Source organism: Scyliorhinus torazame, chromosome 6 (assembly GCF_047496885.1).
Source record: "Scyliorhinus torazame isolate Kashiwa2021f chromosome 6, sScyTor2.1, whole genome shotgun sequence".
In the NCBI taxonomy this organism is placed as follows: Eukaryota; Metazoa; Chordata; class Chondrichthyes; order Carcharhiniformes; family Scyliorhinidae; genus Scyliorhinus; species Scyliorhinus torazame.
Genome location: NC_092712.1, coordinates 242,092,970 through 242,114,351, shown reverse-complemented (window position 1 = coordinate 242,114,351; position 21,382 = coordinate 242,092,970). Strand labels below are relative to the sequence as shown.

General features: G+C 47.6%; 1 protein-coding gene across 1 annotated transcript in view; it reads left to right on the top strand.

The window, feature by feature from the left end:
* myo10 (myosin X) overlaps positions 1–21,382 on the top strand; it is a 366,827-nt gene that overhangs the window by 322,799 nt on the left and 22,646 nt on the right. Inside the window, exons 32-34 of the mRNA XM_072509536.1 lie at positions 8,976–9,093; positions 16,024–16,479; positions 17,117–17,308. Coding sequence (XP_072365637.1) covers positions 8,976–9,093; positions 16,024–16,479; positions 17,117–17,308 — 766 coding nt within the window. The remainder of the gene's footprint in view (positions 1–8,975; positions 9,094–16,023; positions 16,480–17,116; positions 17,309–21,382) is intronic.

Sequence of the window (21,382 nt, the reverse complement as noted above, 5' to 3'; positions counted from 1 at the left end):
AGTGGAGTTGGTACACTGCTTTCCTAGTGGGTAGCAGGTTAAAGTCCATTTGCAGCTTTTCCCTCTCTGCCAGCAGCTCTACGGTCGGGGCCTCCGAGTATTTTCTATCGACTTCCAGAATGGAGTCTACTAGCTGTTGCCTGGCCACCCTCTCTTCCCTATCTCTACTTGCCTTGTAGGCTAATATCTCTCCTCTGATCACGGCCTTCAGTACCTCCCAAAACGTGGAAGGTGAGACCTCCTTGTTTTGGTTATTACTAACGTAATCGCCTATGGCCTGCGATATGTTTTGGCAGAAAGCCTTGTCGGCCAGGAGGTCCGTGTCCAGCCTCCACGTGGGGTGCTGGGCCCGGCCTGTCTCCAACCTCACATCCATATAATGTGGAGCATGGTCGGAGATAACGATCGCGGAGTAGTCCGTTCCCGTGATCCTGGAATCACCAATTTCCCCACTGCAAAGAAGTCGATCCGGGTGTATACCTTGTGCACCTGCGAAAAGAACGAGAACTCCTTTTCTCCCGGGTGCAGGAACCTCCATGGGTCCACCGTCCTCATCTGTTCCATGAAGGCCCCTAGCTCCCTAGTCATGCCAGATGTTTTCCCCATTCTGGGGTTTGATCGGTCGGTCAATGGGTCCAGCACGTAGTTAAAGTCGCCCCCCATAATCAGTCAGTGTGTGTCAAGGTCGGGGATTTCCGCCATGGTCTTCTTTATGAATTCTGAGTCATCCCAGTTGGGAGCGTACACATTTACCAGTGCGACAGGTGCCCCTTCCAGGACACCGCTGACCATGACGTATCTACCCCCTGTTGCTAACTTGAGTCGCCAGGTATCTTTATGATACCGCCGCGTGGTTCAAGTCCGAGTAATGATCAGTATTCCAATACACCGCTTAGTAAGAATTAAATCAAAGCACATTTATTATACACAATCACTACTCATGTACAAATTCTACGTCTAAGCTACTCCCCTGAGCGGGGCGCCGCGGCCCTCCTTCCTTCCTGTCCTCCCGTGCTGGCCCTCCTCGTTCGTACGGTGGCCCTCCTCCCAGTATTCGCCCACTTCTGGCCCTGTTTCACCTTTCACCTACTGGCCAATGTCTCGCCCTCCCGTTTGCTTTCCTCACCCCCATTTCCCTCGCTCCACTCGCCCCCTCCCCCCATTGCATTGAGAGAGGAGACAAGCTCTGAAACAAGACAGCACAGTCCCGCGCAAGGCATAACACACGTGCACAATTCATGAGTCCATTGTCCTTGTTTGCGGTCTGTCCTCCGCTCTTTGTTCTGGTTTTCCCTTCCTTTCCCGTCCCCATGTCTTTCATTGCTGGTTGCAGGTGCTCCTCCCCCAGCTTGTTCGCTCTAACAAACTCATCAGCCACACCGCTAGGGTGTTAAAATACAGCTCTTTATCCTCAAATGTTACCCTGAGTTTGGCCGGGAAATAACATCCCAAATTTTACCTTGCTTTTGTGCAATGCTGATTACGCCTTATTGAATTCAGCCCTTTTTTTGGCCACGTCCGCCCCAATGTCCTGGTACAGCCTTCCCGCTTGCTCTGTTTCGTTTGCCGGGCCCACTTCAGGATTCTCTCCCGGTCTTGGAACTGGTGCAGCTTCGCAATAATTGCTCTGGGCTGGGGAGCGACCTGTGCACCCTGTCTATTTCCGGTGGGTTTGGGAATACCTCCTTTCGCACTAGCTAGCCCATCATTTGGGTGATGTAGTCTGTTGTGTCTCTTCCCTCTATCCCCTCTGGCAGACCCACAGTTTTACCGTTCTGCTGTCTGGACCTATTTTCCTATTCCTCCACTTTCCCTCTTAGGGTCCTCTGGGCCGTTACTAACCTTTTGACCTCGGCTTCTAGAGTTATCACCCTGTCGCTCTGGTCCGAGGCGGCCCTCTCCAACTCCAGAATCATTTTTTACTGCGCCTTCACTTCCCTTTCCAGGCCTTCGATGGTCTGCCGCATTTTGCGTCGTCTCCTTCATCATTGCTTGGAGCTCCGACCAGAGCGCCTCCTTTATGCTGGTCGCTGCGTCCTGCTCACGCGCCGCTGCTTGGTCCGCCATCATTTTCCCTTTCAGGCTCGCCTGTACCTCCGTCTCGTCCTGTGGGGCCGCCTGCCTGTGCGTCCGCCGCTCATGCGCCTTCCCCTCGCTGCTGCTGATGCTTGCGTCTCACTGTCCCTTCACCTTGGTGTTTTACTTTGCTCAAGCCATCTGTCTGTCTCTCTTTCTTTCCCCACTGCTGTTCCTTATGCTGGGGTTGCTCTCACTTCCCCTGCTCCTCTGCTCTCGCTGGGTCTGCCTCGGGCTTTGGGTTTCCCTTTTGTTTTGTTGGGGTGGGGGGTTGTGGTTGGTTACCTTCCTCGCTTCCTTCCTTTCTCTCTTTCTTTGTCTCTTTATTAATTTATTTACTTTTATTTTTCCCCCTTCTCCTTCTCTTTTTTTTCCCCCTTCCTTCTCACTGAGTCAGGAGGGTTTGGGGGAGCGGTTTCCTGGTGCAGATCAGAGTCCCTCTTTGTCTCATGCTCACCACGTGGTCGCTGCCGGTCCGTTGCGGGGGGGTGATGCACATCTTCCCCCTACAGAGCTCTACCGGAAGTCTCCGGTGCTGGCCCTACCAAACTTCAGGAACTATTATTGGGCGGCAAATATAGCAATGATCAGGAAGTGGGTAGTAGGGGAGGGGTCGATATGGGAGCGGATGGAGGTGGCATCATGTAAGGGCACAAGTTTATCTCTGGTTGTCATCTCTGGTTTGTTGCCGGTGCCATGTGATAGCGAGGCTAGGCATAGGGAGAGAGTGCAGTTGAACACGTGGCTGCAGAAATGGTGTAGGGGGGAGGGCTTCAGGTATTTGGATAATTGGAGTGCATTCTGGGGAAGGTGGGACCTGTACAAGCAGGACAGGTTGCATCTGAACCAGAGGGGCACCAATATCCTGGGAGGGAGGTTTTCTAGTACTCTTCGGGAGGGTTTAAACTAATTTGGCTGGAGAATGGGAACCGGATTTGTAGTCCAGCAACTAAGGTAGCCGATATTCAGGAAGCCAAAACATGTAGTGAGGCAGTGGGGAAGGGAACACTGACAAAGGAAAGTACTTGCAGGCACGGTGATGAGTTGAAGTGTGTATACTTCAATGCAAGAAGCATCAGGAATAAGGTGGGTGAACTTAAGGCATGGATCGGTACTTGAGACTACGATGTGGTGGCCATCAGAGAAACTTGGATAGAAGAGGGGCAGAAATGGTTGTTGGAGGTCCCTGGTTATAGATGTTTCAATAAGATTAGGGAGGGTGGTAAAAGAGGTGGAGGGTTGGCATTGTTAATCAGAGATAGTATAACAGTGTCAGAAAGGCAGTTCAAGGAGTATCTGCCTACTGAGGTAGTATGGGTTGAAGTCAGAAATAGGAAAGGAGCAGTCACCTTGTTAGGAGTTTTCTATAGGCCCCCCAATAGTAGCAGAGATGTGGAGGAACAGATTGGGAAACAGATTTTGGAAAGGTGCAGAAGTCACAGGGTAGTAGTCATGGGTGACTTCAACTTATCATAGAATTTACAGTGCAGAAGTAGGCCTTTCGGCCCATCGAGGCAACTTCCCAAACATTGAGTGGAAACTCTTTAGATCAAATAGTTTGGATGGGGTGGCGTTTGTGCAGTGTGTCCAGGAAGCTTTTCTAACACAGTATGTAGATTGTCCGACCAGAGGGGAGGCTATATTGGATTTGGTACTTGGGAATGAACCAGGGCAAGTGATAGATTTGTTAGTGCGGGAGCATTTTGGAGATAGTGACCACAATTCTGTGACTTTCACTTTAGTAATGGAGAAGGATAGGTGCGTGCAATAGGGCAAGGTTTACAATTGGGGGAAGGGTAAATACGATGTTGTCAGACAGGAATTGAAGTGCATAAGTTGGGAACATAGGCTGTCAGGGAAGGACACAAGTGAAATGTGGAACTTGTTCAAGGAACAGGTACTATTGTGTCCTTGATATGTATGTCCCTGTAAGGCAGGGAACAGATGGTCGAGTGAGGGAACCATGGTTGACAAGAGAGGTTGAATGTCTTGTTAAGAGGAAAAAGGAGACTTATGTAAGGCTGAGGAAACAAGGTTCAGACAGGGCGCTGGAGGGATACAAGATAGCCAGGAGGAACTGAAGAAAGGGATTGGGAGAGCTAAGAGAGGGCATGAACAATCTTTAGTGGGTAGGATCAAGGAAAACCCCAAGGCCTTTTACACATAGGTGAGAAATATGAGAATGACTAGAGCGAGGGTAGGTCCGATCAAGGACAGTAGCGGGAGATTGTGTATTGAGTCTGAAGAGATAGGAGAGGTCTTGAACGAGTACTTTTCTTCTGTATTTACAAATGAGAGGGGCCATATTGTTGGAGAGGACAGTGTGAAACAGACTGGTAAGCTCGAGGAAATACTTGTTAGGAAGGAAGATGTGTTGGGCATGTTGAAAAACTTGAGGATAGACAAGTCCCCCGGGCCTCACGGGATATATCCAAGAATTCTATGGGAAGCAAGAGATGAAATTGCAGAGCCGTTGGCAACGATCTTTTCGTCCTCACTGTCAACAGGGGCGGTAATGGGCATTGGAGAGTGGCGAATGTCGTGCCCCTGTTCAAAAAAGGGACCAGGGATAACCCTGGGAATTACTGGCCAGTTAGTCTTACTTCGGTGGTAGGCAAAGTAACAAAAAGGGTACTGAAGGATAGGATTTCTGAGCATCTGGAAAGTCACTGCTTGATTAGGGATAGTCAGCACGGATTTGTGAGGGGTAGGTCTTGCCTTATAAGTCTTATTGAATTCTTTGAGGAGGTGACCAAGCATGTGGATGAAGGTAAAGCAGTGGATGTAGTGTACATGGATTTTAGTAAGGCATTTCTTAAGGTTCCCCATGGTAGGCTTATGCAGAAAGTAAGGAGGCATGGGATAGTGGGAAATTTGGCCAGTTGGATAACAAACTGGCTAACCGATAGAAGTCAGAGAGTGGTGGTGGATGGCAAATATTCAGCCTGTATCCCAGTTACCAGTGGCGTACCGCAGGGATCAGTTCTGGGTCCTCTGCTGTTTGTTATTTTCATTAATGACGTGGATGAGGGAGTTGAAGGGTGGGTCAGTAAATTTGCAGACGATACAAAGATTGGTGGAGTTGTGGATAGTGAGGAGGGCTGTTGTCGGCTGCATAGATAGGATGCAGAGCTGGGCTGAGAAGTGACATAGAACATAGAACATAGAACAATACAGCGCAGTACAGGCCCTTCGGCCCACGATGTTGCACCGAAACAAAAGCCATCTAACCTACACTATGCCATTATCATCCATATGTTTATCCAATAAACTTTTAAATGCCCTCAATGTTGGCGAGTTCACTACTGTAGCAGGTAGGGCATTCCACGGCCTCACTACTCTTTGCGTAAAGAACCTACCTCTGACCTCTGTCCTATATCTATTACCCCTCAGTTTAAAGTTATGTCCCCTCGTGCCAGCCATATCCATCCGCGGGAGAAGGCTCTCACTGTCCACCCTATCCAACCCCCTGATCATTTTGTATGCCTCTATTAAGTCTCCTCTTAACCTTCTTCTCTCCAACGAAAACAACCTCAAGTCCGTCAGCCTTTCCTCATAAGATTTTCCCTCCATACCAGGCAACATCCTGGTAAATCTCCTCTGCACCCGCTCCAAAGCCTCCACGTCCTTCCTATAATGCGGTGACCAGAACTGTACGCAATACTCCAAATGCGGCCGGACCAGAGTTCTGTACAGCTGCAACATGACCTCCCGACTCCGGAACTCAATCCCTCTACCAATAAAGGCCAACACTCCATAGGCCTTCTTCACAACCCTATCAACCTGGGTGGCAACTTTCAGGGATCTATGTACATGGACACCTAGATCCCTCTGCTCAGCCACACTTTCAAGAACTTTACCATTAGCCAAATATTCCGCATTCCTGTTATTCCTTCCAAAGTGAATCACCTCACACTTCTCTACATTAAACTCCATTTGCCACCTCTCAGCCCAGCTCTGCAGCTTATCTATATCCCTCTGTAACCTGCTACATCCTTCCACACTATCGACAACACCACCGACTTTAGTATCATCTGCAAATTTACTCACCCACCCTTCTGTGCCTTCCTCTAGGTCATTGATAAAAATGACAAACAGCAACGGCCCCAGAACAGATCCTTGTGGTACTCCACTTGTGACTGTACTCCATTCTGAACATTTCCCATCAACCAGATGGAGTTTAACCCTGAAAAGTGTGAGGTTGCCCATTTTGGAAGGACAAATATGAATGCGGAATACAGGGTTAACGGTAAAGTTATTGGCAATGTGGAGGAGCAGAGAGATTTTGGGGTCTATGTTCATACATCTTTGAAAGGTGCCACTCAAGTGGATAGAGCTGTGAAGAAGGCCTATGGTGTGCTAGCGTTCATTGATGGAGGGATTAAAGAGCCGAGGTGATGATGCAGCTGTACAAAACTTTGGTAAGGCCACATTTGGAGTACTGTGTACAGTTCTGGTCGCCTCATTTTAGGAAGGATGTGGAAGCTTTGAAATAGGTGCAAAGGAGATTTACCAGGATGTTGCCTGGAATGGAGAGTAGGTCTTACGAGGAAAGGTCGAGGGTGCTAGGCCTTTTCTCATTAGAACGGAGAAGGATGAGGGGCGACTTGATAAGATGATCAGGGGAATAGATAGACAGTCAGAGACTTTTTCTCCGGGTGGAACAAACCATTACAAGGGGACATAAATTTAAGGTGAATGGTGGAAGATATAGGGGGATGTCAGAGGTAGGTTCTTTACCCAGAGAATAGTGAGGGCATTGAATGCACTGCCTGTGGAAGTAGTTGAGTCGGAAACATTAGGGCCTTCAAGCAGCTATTGGATAGGTACATGGATTACGGTAGAATGCTATAGTGTAGATTAGTTTGTTTCGACATATTTGCACCTATCGCCCCAGGGGATACAGGACAAGGTAGTTTAGAAAACGGGAGAGGAGAGGATCTTGGAAATTTATAAAGAGCTCATGGAGTGGGAGGGAACCCAGCTAGCGGAAGTAAAGCGTAAATGGGAGGAAGAGTTGGGCAAGGAACTGGAGGCGGGTTTGTAGGAGGATGCTCTGAGTAGAGTCAACGCGTCTTCGTTGTGTGCCAGGCTCAGCCTGATCAAATTTAAGATGGTCCACCAGGCGCAAGAATCGAACCTGGGATCCTGGAGCTGTGAAGCAACTGTGTGTTTAAGTGGCTTGTTCTGATTGCTATGACAATTATAGATGCTTGGCTGAGTTTCAAAAGTTCACAACTACTTATCAGTAGTAGGCTGTAGAGACACTCTAATTGATACCTTTTAGCAGGTTATTAAAGGATTTACTGTCTTTAATGTGGATAGTGAAATCGATTTTTTTTTTACAACAGATTGAGTTCTTATGGGGATTTAATCTACTTTTTGATTGGCTTTTATGAAAACGAGTTTTTTCCAAAATGCTGTGAGAAAGATAATATTCTTAGAAGTTTATTTTGAAATGAAATGAAATGAAAATCGCTTATTGTCACAAGTAGGCTTCAAATGAAGTTACTGTGAAAAGCCCCTAGTCACCACACTCCGGCGCCTGTTCGATGAGGCTGTTACGGGAATTGAACCGTGCTGCTGGCCTGCCTTGGTCTGCTTTCAAAGCCAGCGATTTAGCCCTGTGCTAAACAGCCCCTGCCACTTTTAATCCACTTTAAAGACTTGCTGACGCCTTCCCATAGTGGTTACTCGATGAGTGGCTATGGAGAATATAGGGGGGTGTGGAGGTGACATGGGAATGGATGGGGGAACCTGAAGAGGCATGTGGTGGCATGGGAGATCTAAAAAGGTCATATGAGGTGGTATGGGTCATCAGATGGGACATGGAACTTGGGCGGAAGATGTGCTGGTATCAGTGTTTGAGGGCCTGATGTTAATCATTAAAACAGCCTGTGTCCCAGTAAATGGAGATGACCATTCTAGCCTGCTGGCCTGGCCATCTGCCCACCGCGTGACTTGACTCTATCTCACCCCGTGCCCATCTCCCCAGAGCAAAAATACTGTGTCCTTAAAATGGTCTGTTGGTTTTGTTTCATCAGCAAAAAATTAGCTCCTTTTCTCTCTCAACAGATGCTACCAAACCTTCTGAGCATTTCCTATTTTTACTTCAGATTCACCGTATTCACATTATTTTGTTTTTGTTTTCCTGCCTGAACGTGTAGTGGAGGGCAGATTCTATTGTGGCTTTCAAAAGGGAATTGGATAATTATCTGAAGTGAAAGGATTTGCAGGGCTACGGAGAAAAGGCAGGCCAGTGGGACTAGCTGAATTGCTCTCTGAGAGCTGCCACACACACAACGAGCCAAATTGCTTCCTTTTTGTTAACCATTTTATGATTCTGTGATTTAGGAGGTTAGTATCCGTTTCGTGACTTATTCAAGCCTCAACTAGAATACAATGGAGCCCAAATTCCACAGCTTTGTCTCACTGTAACTTTGAAGGGAAAATGCACTGTTGGATCTCTGTTGTTTCTGGTAGTTTTCTCCAATGGAAATTACTGTAGTGGAAGCTGCTGATGGGTCCTTAAGCCAATAGTTCTCATCCTGAGCCTATAGGAGATCCAGTGGAGTCCTGTGTGTTGGATGAATGTCAGACATACTGGCCTTCACAATGGTGACTGTAGAGCCTAAGCAGCCTTTCACCAATAAATAGACAGCACGGTTTGGTGGGTGATCGAGAGGAACCTGAAGTAACGTATGCATCCACCTGAGCTATGCAAGTTAGAGACCTCCCACTGACCCCATACTCATGCAAGGTTAGCATTTGGGTTGTGTTTCCACTGGTTAACTTTGGGACAGAATTGCAACTGTGCTCCTCCAAACAGCATTTTTTTCTTTCTTCAGATTATTCTCATAGACTGTTGAATAATTGTACTCACTTTATTTTGTACCCAGAACTGCTGCCACTTCAGAAGACGATAACTCATGGAAGTTCTACTTCAAACTCTACTGTTTCCTTGACACTGATAATGTACCAAAAGACAGTGTGGAATTTGCCTTCATGTTTGAGCAGGTATGGTTGAAAAGCTAAAATGTTAAATTAACAGAAAAGTTTTTTTTTTAAATTGAAAGTTTGATGCCTAAAATGTTAAATGACTCCAAGAATGTGTAACAATTCTATTTTTTTAGTTTATTTTTATGGCATAAGGGTGTTGCTAGTTAGGTCAGCACTTATAGCCCATCCCTAATTTTCCTTGAGAAGGTGGTGAATCCCTGCAGTCCATGAGGTTTGCACCCACAATGCTGTTCGGAAGGTATGTCCAGGATTTTGACCCAGCGTCAGTGAAGGGATAACGATATATTAATACAATAGAAATTGATATAATTGTTTACTAATTAACTATTATGGGTATGTGTGGTGTGCTTTTCATGAACAGATATACGGCGCGATTCAACCAAATAATTTCGAAGTGTCATTTTGGGCGAGTTTGGCTGGATGTTTCTCGCTGGCTTGTTGGGTGAGATCCACACCACTGTTCAACCACTTGTCATTTTTTGGGGCCTTGGAAGCTTGTCTCCGGTTTAGCTCGCACTTAGGAATGTTTTCATCACTGGGGAACTGAACACGCTGGCCAGAGCGGCTCCTCAGAGGTCGGGACACCATTTGAAATGGTGCCCCGATCTCTAAATGAGCTTGAGGACCCCCACACCCCCATCCATGGGCAATGACAATCACCACATACACGAGCATTACCTCATTACCCCCCCCAAGAGGACACCCCACTATGGGGTCGCTGAGTGTTCCCCCTCCTTTTCAGGCCTTCCCACTCCTCCTTTCTGCCCCCCCTTTCCTTCACACTCCCCCTCACACCCCACATTCATGGACATGGAGTCCCTCAGGGCCAATCCCTTGTCAGTGTCACTCTGGCAGTGCCCCTGCCAACCTGGCAGGGCCCCTGCCAACCTGGCAGTGCCAACCAGTCACTCTTGGCAGTGCCACAGTGGCCGTGTGCCAGAGGGAGAGCCGGGACCACCCTGCCCAGTCACCGACCGTACAGGCGTCTCCAAATGCCCGCCCCTCCCCCCGGTGCCGTTACACCTGGTCCATGTTAGTGTGGATCAGTACTAAATGACACCCGGTCCAGGACTTGGTTGGGAGGCCATTAGTCCCCGGGCACTGAAAGACCTATTCCAGGCGCAGACATATTTAAGTGAGCCGAATGATTAATTTAAATATGTATATCTGGATCTCTCCCTGTAAGAGCAAGATTCAGATTGCGACATCTCGCGAGGTTTGGATGAATCTCGCGAGACATCTCTAGCATCTTGTGAGATTCAACGGCCTCGTCGCGTTACCAAGTCAGGTGCGACGAGGCCGGTAAATTGCAGCCATAGAAAATAATTCAAAAGACTAATGGAATTCTATCCAGAATCATGGACAGCAAGGGATTGGAAGTCATGCTTCAACTATATGGAACACCGGTTCGGGCACAGGCTGGATATTAAAACGACGGTTCACAATTTAAGAATAAGAAATCTCCCTTTTAAGACCGAGATGAAGGTAAGTTTTTCTTTGAGGCCAATAGTACGTGGAATTCCATTCCCCTGAAAGCAGTGGAGGCTAGGTTGAATTTATTCAAGACTGAGTTAAACAGATTTTTGATAGACAAAGGCGACCAGGGTTATGTGGAGGTAAACAGGAAAGTGGAATTGAGATCGCAACCAGGGCAGCCATGATTTTATTGAATGGCAGAGATTGCTCCAAGTGCTAAATGGCCTACTCCTGCTGCTTGTTCCTATATTCACATCTGGAGTACTGTGCAAAGATCTGGGCATCATACCTTAGGCATGAAAACAGAGACACTGTTTCAAGTCCATATGGCTCTTCCATAGAATACAATACATGCAATCCCTATAGTACAGAAGGAGGCCATTCAGCCCATTAAGCCTGCACCACCCTGCCAAGAGAACTTTACCTAGGCCCACTCCTCCGCCCTATCCCTGTAACCCCACGCATTGATCATGGTCAATCCACCTAACCTGCACACCTTTGGACTGGGAAGAAAACAAAACATCTGAAGGAAACCCATGCAGACACAGGGAGAAAGTGAAAACTCCACGCAGTCACCCAAGACTGAAATTGAACCCGGGTCCCTGGCACTGTGATGCAGCAGTGCTAACTACTGTGCCACCTTTCTTCAGAACCAAAGAGAGGGCAAAATGTGTTGGATTATATACAGTATTAGATCATTGGTCATAGAATTTACACTGCATGAGGCCATTCGGCCCATTGAGTCTGCACCGTCCCTTGGAAAGAGCACCCTACATACGCCCACATCTCCACCCTATCCCAGTAACCCCACCTAATCCTTTTGGACACTAAAGGCAATTTATCATGGCCAATCCACCTAACCTGCTCATCTTTGGACTGTGGTAGGAAACCGGAGCACCCGTAGGAAACCTCTGCAGACACGGGGAGAACGTGGAGACTCCGCACTGACAGTGACCCAAGCCGGGAATTGAACCTGGGACCCTGGAGCTGTGTGGCATTATTGTGTTATGGGCCAGGGTTTAGAGAACCCCAAAATGTATCATGGAGTTCACCTGACCCACAACTTTTAATAGATTGTGGTATGGGGAGCACACGGCCCATCCTACAGGTGTGCTACAGCAGAAAAGGAAACTTATTTTTTAAAGCAAAACAATGTTCTATGAACTCAAATTAACCTTTTTAAAACATACAGTGAACATCCATTAATTCAAATACAACCCCCAAAGAATACAACACTAAGTAATCCTCAATAACTTCCCAAACAACATCCAGAAGCCAAAAGAAACACCTTTTAACAGAAGCACATCAGGTTTCCATTCACTACTGAAAACATTTATAATTCTGAATTCACCAAGTGATCAAGAGATAGTCTTTTCATAGCAGAGAGAATAGCAGTACACCTGCTTGGTCTGGCTTCAGCTCCAACACTGAAAAAACGAAACCAAAGAAACACAGACACACCCAAGCTTTTCTCAAGTGAAACTAAAAAGCAGAGCCAGAGCTCAGCTCCACCCACACTCTGACATCACTGCAGTAACCTGAGCAGCCAAACATTTCTTATCGCGACATTCTCATGACAATTGTCACTGGTAGGCTTCAATGAAGTTACTGTGAAAAACCCCTAGGCTTAGATATTGCAATACAGAGTACAATTTCAAAATTTGCCATTTATACCAAATTTGGAGGAGTGGCAGACAGTGAAGACAATACCAATCGACTACAACAGATGAACAGAATGCCAAAACAAGCGGCTGATACCATTTAATACCAAGAGTTGTGAAGTGATTCCTTTTGGCAAAAGGGGGAGGTAATATATACTTAATGGCACAATTCTAGAGCAAGAGCAGAGATAGAGGGTGCGATCCAAATGCCCCACGGTGAATGAAAGTCAGCTCGGCGCAGCGTGGCCGATAAAAGCTGGGAGACCTCACTCCTGGGCTCTACCCGGCTCACAACGCCTTGCGAGATCTAACATGATGTCACGAGACGTTGCGATGTAAATCCCGCCCATTGTGGGTGGGATCACTTTTTGGCAAATCTGGATACTAAAGCAAATCAGCTAGTCTCACTCTGATATGTAGATTTTTGAGGTACCTGAGACATTGGGATCTATCCCCTGCACAAATGGGACCAGACAGAACGGTACTCATGGGGGTCGTCCAGGGAATCGGAGGCCCCCAGCTGCATGCCCCTTGGGCAGGGTGGTACTCTAGCACACGCAATCGGGCCCTGGGTACCCTGCGTGAGTGTTGTGGGTGATTGTGGGAGTGGGTGGCTGGGTACCCTCCCATAGTGCGTTCTGGTCGGGAGGGTCCAGGGGTCACTTTGGAGGCCTCTGAGATCGGGACACCATTTAAAAATGGTGTCCCGATCTCATGCTACACTGGGGAGTTCAAGACAAACCGAGCTCCTCGGTGTACAAAATGGGGTTGTGTGCAGTCTTGGCTGTACATTCCCCGCTGCGGCCCCTTATACAATGCGACTTGCGTTGTATAGCATGTATTTCTTGGTGCTGCAAGCGCTGAGAAACACACGGCTGAACACGCTCGCTATGGGACTTTGTTTCCAATTAGTTGAATCGTGCCCAGAGGCATCTGGGGGCCGATCTTTTAAGCTGGCAGGAAATATTGAGACAATAATCAGCAGTTATGCTGAACCTGTATAAAGTTCTGGTTAGGCCACAACAGCAGTATTGCATCTAGTTCTGGTCATTACACTTTGAGAAGGATATGAGGCAATTTACCAGACTGGTTTCAGGGATTAGAGGTTTTAGCTAATGGTTAGTTTGGTGAAACTGGGGTTATTCTCCTTGGAGCAAAGAAGATTGAGGAGAGATAATAGGCAACGAAAAACTGTTCCCATGAACTAATGGTACAAGGATTGTCATGTGGGTGTACCTTTAAGAAATGGGTGTTTATAAATGGGTATGTATATAAATATCTGTAGTGAGAGTACCTTTAAAAAATGGGTGTTTACTACTGCAGTGATGTCAGAGAGTGGGTGGAGCTGGGCTGCCTATCAGCTTTTTACTTTCGTTTTAGGCTGTTTGCTGCAGGGTGTGTTTTAGTTTTGTTTTCACTGTGGGAGCTGAAGCCAGACAGAGCAGCTGTACTGTTGATCTGTCTGCCATGAAAAGACTATCACTTGATCGTTTGGTGAATTCAGAATTATAAATGTTTTCAGTAGTGACTTTAACCTGATGTGCTTCTGGTAAAAGGTGATTTTTTTTTTGTAAGTCTTCTGGATGTTAAAAGGAAAGCTTAAAGGATTACTTAGTGTTGTATTCTTTGGGGGTTGTATTTGAATTAATGGTTACGAAGATGTTCACTATGTTTTACAAAGGTTAACTTGAGTTCATAGAATAAACATTGTTTTGCTTTAAAAAATACTTTTCTATTTCTGCTCTACCACACCTGTAGAGTGGGCCGTGTGCTCCCCATACAACAATCTATTAAAAGTTGTGGGTCAGGTGAACTCCATGATACACTTTGGGGTTCTCTAAACCCTGGGCCATAACAGGATAATAGGACACCAATTAAAGGTTTTGAGCAAGAGATGAAGGGGAGATGTGAGGGAATACTTTTTCTGCAACAAGTAATAATAACCTGAAACTCATTGCCTTCAAGAGCAGTGGAAACAGAGATGATGGATAGAATTCTCCCATCTGGGACTCAGTCCGATGATGGGTCAGGAACGTGGGGTGTTTCCCACTGCATAGGCTGGGGGGAAACCGTGCCAGATCTTCTGGCCCCGACCTCATTAATTATGCAACGTGTATTCTGCGCCGTAGTCCGTGGTGGCCAGACGTGATGGCGTGAATCCTGCCATCTTATCTGGCTGCCATATTGCAAAGGTGCCCAACATCGCCGACCCACCAGTGAAGAACGAATATGGGTCTCCCGAAATTAAAGATAGAGCTCCAGAAATACCCTGACGCTGGAAGATGGATCTCTTGAAAAAGATGATGGATCTCCAGGAATACATTTAGCTAGAACATGGATCTCCTAGATTAAACTGAATCTGAAAGATCCACCTGTAGCTGCTCCCCCCAGCCACTGTTGTGGTGTTCCGGGGCCCAAGATTTCTGGCAGCCTCCATCCCAAATTATGGAGGCAGCCCCATGCATTGTTCAGGTGAGTCCAAAGTTCTGCATGCAACGTTGTTCCAGAAGTGTTTGGGCTGATGTGTTTTCCCACTGGCATCGTGGAGAATCTGGACTGGGGAGACGTTAGGCCTTCATCTGCATCTCATTTGCAGGATGCAAATCCGTTTCAAGCCACCCCCCAGCAGGTTTCCCGATCTGTCATGGCAGGCACCTATGGGAAATTTGGGTGTGAAACCGATTTTTGGGCTCCCACTGAATTCTCATGCCCCCTGGCCCCAGTTGGCCAGGTTGGCCATGGGAGAATTTCACCTGATAAATAATTTCAAAAGAAAATTGGATGGGGCTTTTGAGGGAAAAACCTTACAAACCTGCAGGATAGAACAGAGCAATGGGATTGACTGGATTTCTCGACAAACAGCCGGCATCGACTCTGTTTGAAGGTGTCTTTGGCTTTTGTGTGAATGCACGTATTTACTGTGCATGCACCATTTTCCCTGTCAATTGGGTGTGTGGCCTAATAGCTGCGTTTAGTGGCTCTGCAGTGGCAGAGGGCACACTTCCTTTTGTGGGATGTTTAAAAAAAAAAAAAAAATCCACATCCTGGCATATTTTATATGGTATCTCATTACTGCTCGATCGTCTTTGGATTTACTTTCTGTTAGTTTGCGATGTCCTTGTGATTTCCCCGTGTAAGGAGCAAATAGCAGATTCATGCAATGAACTAATGTCACTCCAAGTAAGTCACACTGGCATTCTGAACTTCCTTGAATAAATCAATGGGCATGTGTATCACTCATGAGAAGCAGTTTGAGAGTGCCGCATACTTTCTGTAAAGCAGTCCTTCAGTGACTGGGTGAAACTTGCAAAAGAGGAAAGTTGTGCCATAATTTATGATTAGCCAGTCCTCCTGTCAATCATATATAAAATTATGATGCTTTAAAGAAGCATTCCACTTTTTACATTGAAGAATGATAAATTCTCTCAGGTGCTCCTAAAATTTCCCTCAACCATTCCCTTGGCATTATTAAACTGGCAAGTTCCTTCTTCATTCAGAATGCAGGGGTTTTCATTTTTAAATGTGCTCTGCTCCTTAGCTGGAGGTGAAACCACACTAAATGTGACAACCACACACCAAGCTCGACAGCCATGAGCCCACAGGAGATGATGAAATGTTGAACAGTTTCTTCTAATTGACAAATGTGTTTCTCTACAAGAACATCTTATAAGAAAACAATGTACTTTTATAATATTTCATTTGAATATTTAAGATTATGCTTTGATCAATTCATGCACATTACAGATTTTGTTTTACATTTTTATTTTATTTTGTTTATTTTGACCATTAGGCCCATGAGGCTGTTATTCATGGCCACTATCCTGCCCCTGAAGAAACTCTTCAGTATTTTGCTGCTTTGCGTCTTCAGTTCCTGCAGGGAGACTGCACCTCACATGTTACTGTACCAGAAATGGAAGAAGTATTCCCAGTGGAGAGATTAAAGGCACGAATCACACAATCAACCAGGACCATTGCTCATTCTGGTGACCGGAATGACAAAAAGCGATCAAGCTTCTTGGAAGGAACATTGAGACGGAGTTTCCGAGGTGGCTCTGTCAGTAGGATGAAATCTGAGGATGAACAGATGATTGACATGTGGGTTAAGGAGGAGATTTCATCAGCTAGAACCAGTATTATTGATAAGTGGAAAAAGATGCAAGGAATGTCCCAAGAACAGGTCATGGTCAAATACATGGCTCTGGTCAAAGATTGGCCTGGATATGGCTCAACTCTATTTCCCGTAGAGGTAAGTGCAAACAATTGACACTTTGGCAACAATCTAACCAAATTGCAATAGAATTCCCTGTCGAGCACGTTTAGCTCACAGCGCTGAGACAGCATGCTATCTGATGGGACTTTGTTGCGATCTGCGGCCTCAGCAGGGAACGTCCGCTGAGGCCACACTTAGTTCCGTTTCCTGCACTGAGGAATTCCACTCCACAGAACTTCTCAGTGCAGATCGACTCAGGGACCGCCATGCTACCCGCCACCCCCCACAAAGCTCCAACTCACCTATAAGGGGGCCCTCGGGGCTCATGTACCCCATTTCACATGGGCACTCAGGCCTGATCGCTGGTGTGGGAAAAATGCCAGTCTGGCACCCTGGCAGTGCTATCTGTGCACCTTGGGAGTCCCAGGCTGGCGTCCAGGTAGTGCTGCTAAAGTGTCCAGATGGTGCCACCCTTCCCAAAGGGCAACCACCTCAGGGCCTCCAAATTATTATGATTTATTCAGTGTAAAGCATGAAACAAGTCTGCCATTGGTGAATTATAACTTATTCATTTTTGTACCTTTTTTCACACTTTGGTCAGGTAACTTAAAAGAACCCTATCTTTTCTGGAATTCCGGAGAGAGGAATAATAGATTTATCTTTTTTTTTGCAGTGCAAAGAAGGTGGTTTCCCGCAGGAACTCTGGCTGGGAGTCTGTGCTGAATCAGTCTCTGTGTACAAGCGCAGAGAGGCCAAGCCACTGGAGACATTCCCATATGAAAGCATCCGGTCATTTGGAGCTCCTCAGTCAACCATGTATAAAATTGTGGTGGATGAAAGGGAGTTGCTATTTGACACATTGGAAGTAAGCAAATCTGGAATGAACTAAATTGATGGCTTGTTATTGTATTTGCAGATATTGTTTAAGGAGGTTTTGGTGGTTAACTGGGTTGTTTTACACAGTGGTTGTTTTTACTTTATATGGTAATATGTTTTTGTGGTTGTTTTTACTTTATATGGTAATATAAAGAAAAGTACAGCACAGGAACAGGCCCTTTGGCCCTCCAAGCCTGTGACGACCATGATGCCCTAACTTTAAAAAAAACTGCCCTTACTGCCGGTGTCCCTCTATTTCCTCCCGATTCATGTATCCATCCCACCACTCTCTGTGTGAAAAATGTACACTGCACATCTCCCTTAAACTTTCCCCCTCTCACCTTGAACAAGCACATCCCTTGTAATTGACACTTCCACCCTTGGAAAAAGCCTCTGACTCTCCACCCTGACTGTGCCTCTCAATTTTGTAGACCTCTATTAGGTCACCCCTCAGTCTCCGTCTTTCCAGTGAAAACAATCCTAGATTATCAACCTCTCCTCATAGCCAACGCCCTCGAGACCAGGCAACATCCTGGTGAACCTTCTTTGCACTCTCTCCAAAGCTTCCACTTCCTTCTGATAATGTGGTGACCAGAACTGCACACAATACTCCAAATGTGGCCGAACCAAGGTTTTATATAGCTGCAACATGATTTCCCAATTCCTGTATTCAATGCCCCGGATGATGAATGCAAGCATGCCATGTGCCTTTTTAATCACCTTGGCCATTTTTCGGGAACTGTGCACCTGCATGTGCAGATCCCTCTGTAAATTAATGTTCCTAAGGGTTCTGCCATTTACAGGTTTTTTTTAAAATTGTTTTTATTAAAGCTTTTTTCAACCAGAATTTTTACATAACAGAAAAATAAACGCAAAATATTTAACAAAACTAGTTGGCTGTTATCATTATATAAAATGCAAATATACATTAAATAGACAATTCCACCCCCCCCCCCCCCCCCCCCCCAGTTGCTTCTGCTGCTGACATTTTACAGCTCCCCTAGAAAGTCAAGGAAAGGTTGCCACCGCCTGGAGAACCCCAGCAAGGACTCTCTCAAGGCAAACGTTATTCGTTCCAAGCTGGGGAACCCAGCCATATCACTAGCCCAGGTCTCTACACCCGGGGGTTTTGAGTCCCTCCACATTAACAAGATCCGTCTCCCTGCTACCAGGGAGGCAAAGGCCAACACCTCGGCCTCTTTCGCTTCCTGCACCCCCGGATCCTCCGACACCCCAAATATCGCTATTGTTGGACTCCACTTCACCCGCGTGTCCAAAATCCTGGACATAGCCCTTGCAAAACCCTGCCAGAATTCTTTAAGCGTCAGGCATGCCCAAAACATATGGACATGGTTCGCCGGACACCCTGCACATCGCGCGCACCTGTCCTCCACCCCAAAGAGCTTGCTCATTCTCGCCGTGGTCATGTGAGCCCGGTGCAGCACCTTAAACTGAATCTGGCACATGATGCAGACGAATTCACCCTGCCCAGGGCATCAGCCCACAGGCCCTCATCTAACACCTCGCCTAGCTCCTCCTCCCATTTGCCCTTCAGCTCCTCCACTGAGGCTTCCTCCGCCTCCTGCAGCTCCTGATATATCTCCGACACCTTCCCCTCTCCTACCCAGATGCCAGACACTACCCTGTCCTGTATCCTTCGAGAGGGTAGCAGCGGAAATGTCCCCACCTGTTTTTTGAGAAAGTCCCGGACCTGGAGGTATGTGAAAGCATTTCCCGGGGCAGCCAAACTTCTCCTCCAGCGCCTTCAAGCTAGGGAAAGTCTCCTCTATAAACAGGTCTCCCATCCATCTAATGCCTGCCCTATACCAGCCTTGAAACCTCCCATCTATCTTGCCCGGAGCAAATCTATGGTTGTTCCGTATCGGGGTCCTTCCTGTGCCTCCTTCACTGACCTCAGACCCTCAGTGCCGCCGTCATCACCGGGCTTGTGGTATATCGTGCAGGCGAGAACGGCAGCGGTGTCATTACTAGTGCCTCTAGGCTGGTGCCTTTGCATGACGCCACCTCTAGCAGTCCCCACGCCGACCCCTCCTCCATTACCCATATCCTAATCATGGCCACATTAGCCGCCCAATAGTAGCTACAGACATTTGGCAGTACTCACCCCCTCCTCCCCGGCCACGCTCCAAGAACAGCCTTTTGACTGCTCGCGGGTTTTGTTTGCCCTCACAAATCCCGTGATAATCCTGTTCACCCGCTTAAAGAAGGATTTGGGGATGAAAATGGGGAGGCACTGAAAAAGGAACAGGAATCTGGGAAGAACCGTCATCTTCACAGTCTGCACTCTTCCCGCCAGGGAAAGAGGGAGCATGTCCCACCTTTTAAAGTCTCCCTCCATCTACTCTACAAGCCGAGATAAATTGAGCCTGTGTATGGCATCCCAGTTCCTAGCCACCTGTATACCTAAATAACGAAAGCTCCTCTCCACCATCTTGAGCGGGAGCTCCCCCAGTCTCTCCTCCTGACCTCTAGCGTGGATTACAAACAGCTCACTTTTCCCCACATTCAACTTGTACCCCAAGAAGCTCCCAAAGTCCCCCAGGATCCGCATGATCTCCCCCATCCCCTCTAGCGGGTCTGAAATATACAAATAGCAGGTCATCCGCATAGAGGGAAACCCAGTGCTCTCCCACCCCCCAGACCAGCCCCCTCCAGTTCCTCGAAGTCCTCGGCACTATGGCCAACGGCTCAATTGCCAGGGCAAATAGTAACGGGGATAGGGGGCACCCCTGCCTCGTCCCTCGGTGCAACCTGAAATACTCCGACCTCAGCCGGTTCGTGGACACACTCGCTACGGGGGCCTGATACAGTAGCTTGACCCACCCTATGAATCCCTCCCCGAATCCAAACCTACCTAACGCTTCCCACAGGTACTCCCACTCCACCCTGTCAAAGGCCTTCTCTGCATCGATTGCAGCCACTACTTCTGCATCCCCTCCCTCCAAGGGCATCATTATAATATTCAGGAACCTCCTCACATTTGTGTTCAGTTGCCTGTCCCTGACGAAACCCGTCTGGTCCTCCTCGATCACTCCCGGGACGCAGTCCTCTATTTTGGTAGCCAGAATTTTTGCCAGCAATTTGGCATCTACATTCAGGAGCAATATCAGCCTGTAGGACCCACATTGAAGCGGATCCTTCTCCCTCTTCAAAATGAGCGAGATCAATGCCTGCGACATCGTCAGGGGGAGGGTTCTTCTCTCCTTTGCCTTGTTAAAGGTTCTTAGCAGGAGCGGGCTCAGTAGCTCCGAGAACTTCTTATAAAATTCTACAGGGAAGCCGTCCGGACCCGGGGCCTTGCCCAACTGCATACTTGCCAGTCCCTTAACTATCTCCTCCAACTCCATCGGGGCCCCCAGTCCCTCCACCCGAACCTCGTCCACCCTTGGGAACCTCAATCGATCCATAAATTGCTTCATCCCTTCCCCACCCCTCAGGGGTTCTGACTCGTACAGCTTCCCATAAAACTCCTTGAAGACTTCATTGATCCTCTCTGGGCTCAACACCGTATTACCTTCCTTATCCCTCATTTCCCCGATCTCCCTGGCCGCCTCTCTCCTGCGAAGTTGGTGCGCCAGCATCCTACTTGCTTTCTCCCCATACTCGTAGACTGCCCCTTTCACTTTCCTCAACTGTGCCTCCGCCTTCCCTGTGGTCAGCAAATCGAACTCCGCCTGTAATCTCTGGCGTTTCTTTAGTAGCCCCCCTCGGGGGCCTCCGCGTACTTCCTGTCTACCCGAAGCATCTCTCGCACCAGCCTCTCCCTCTCCGCCCTCTCCCTCTTCTCTCTGTGGGACCTAATAGAGATTTACTCCCCTCTGTTGACCGCCTTCATAGCCTCCCAAACCGCTGCTGCTGTTACCTCCCCTGTGTCATTCGTTATCACATAGTTCTGAATGCTCCTCCTTATCGCCATCACACCTCATCCGCCAGCAGCCCCACATCCAGTCACCAGAGAGGGCGCTGCCCTCGCTCCGACTCAGTCGCAGGTCCACCCAGTGCGGGGCATGGTCCGAGACCGCAATGGCCGAATACTCAACCC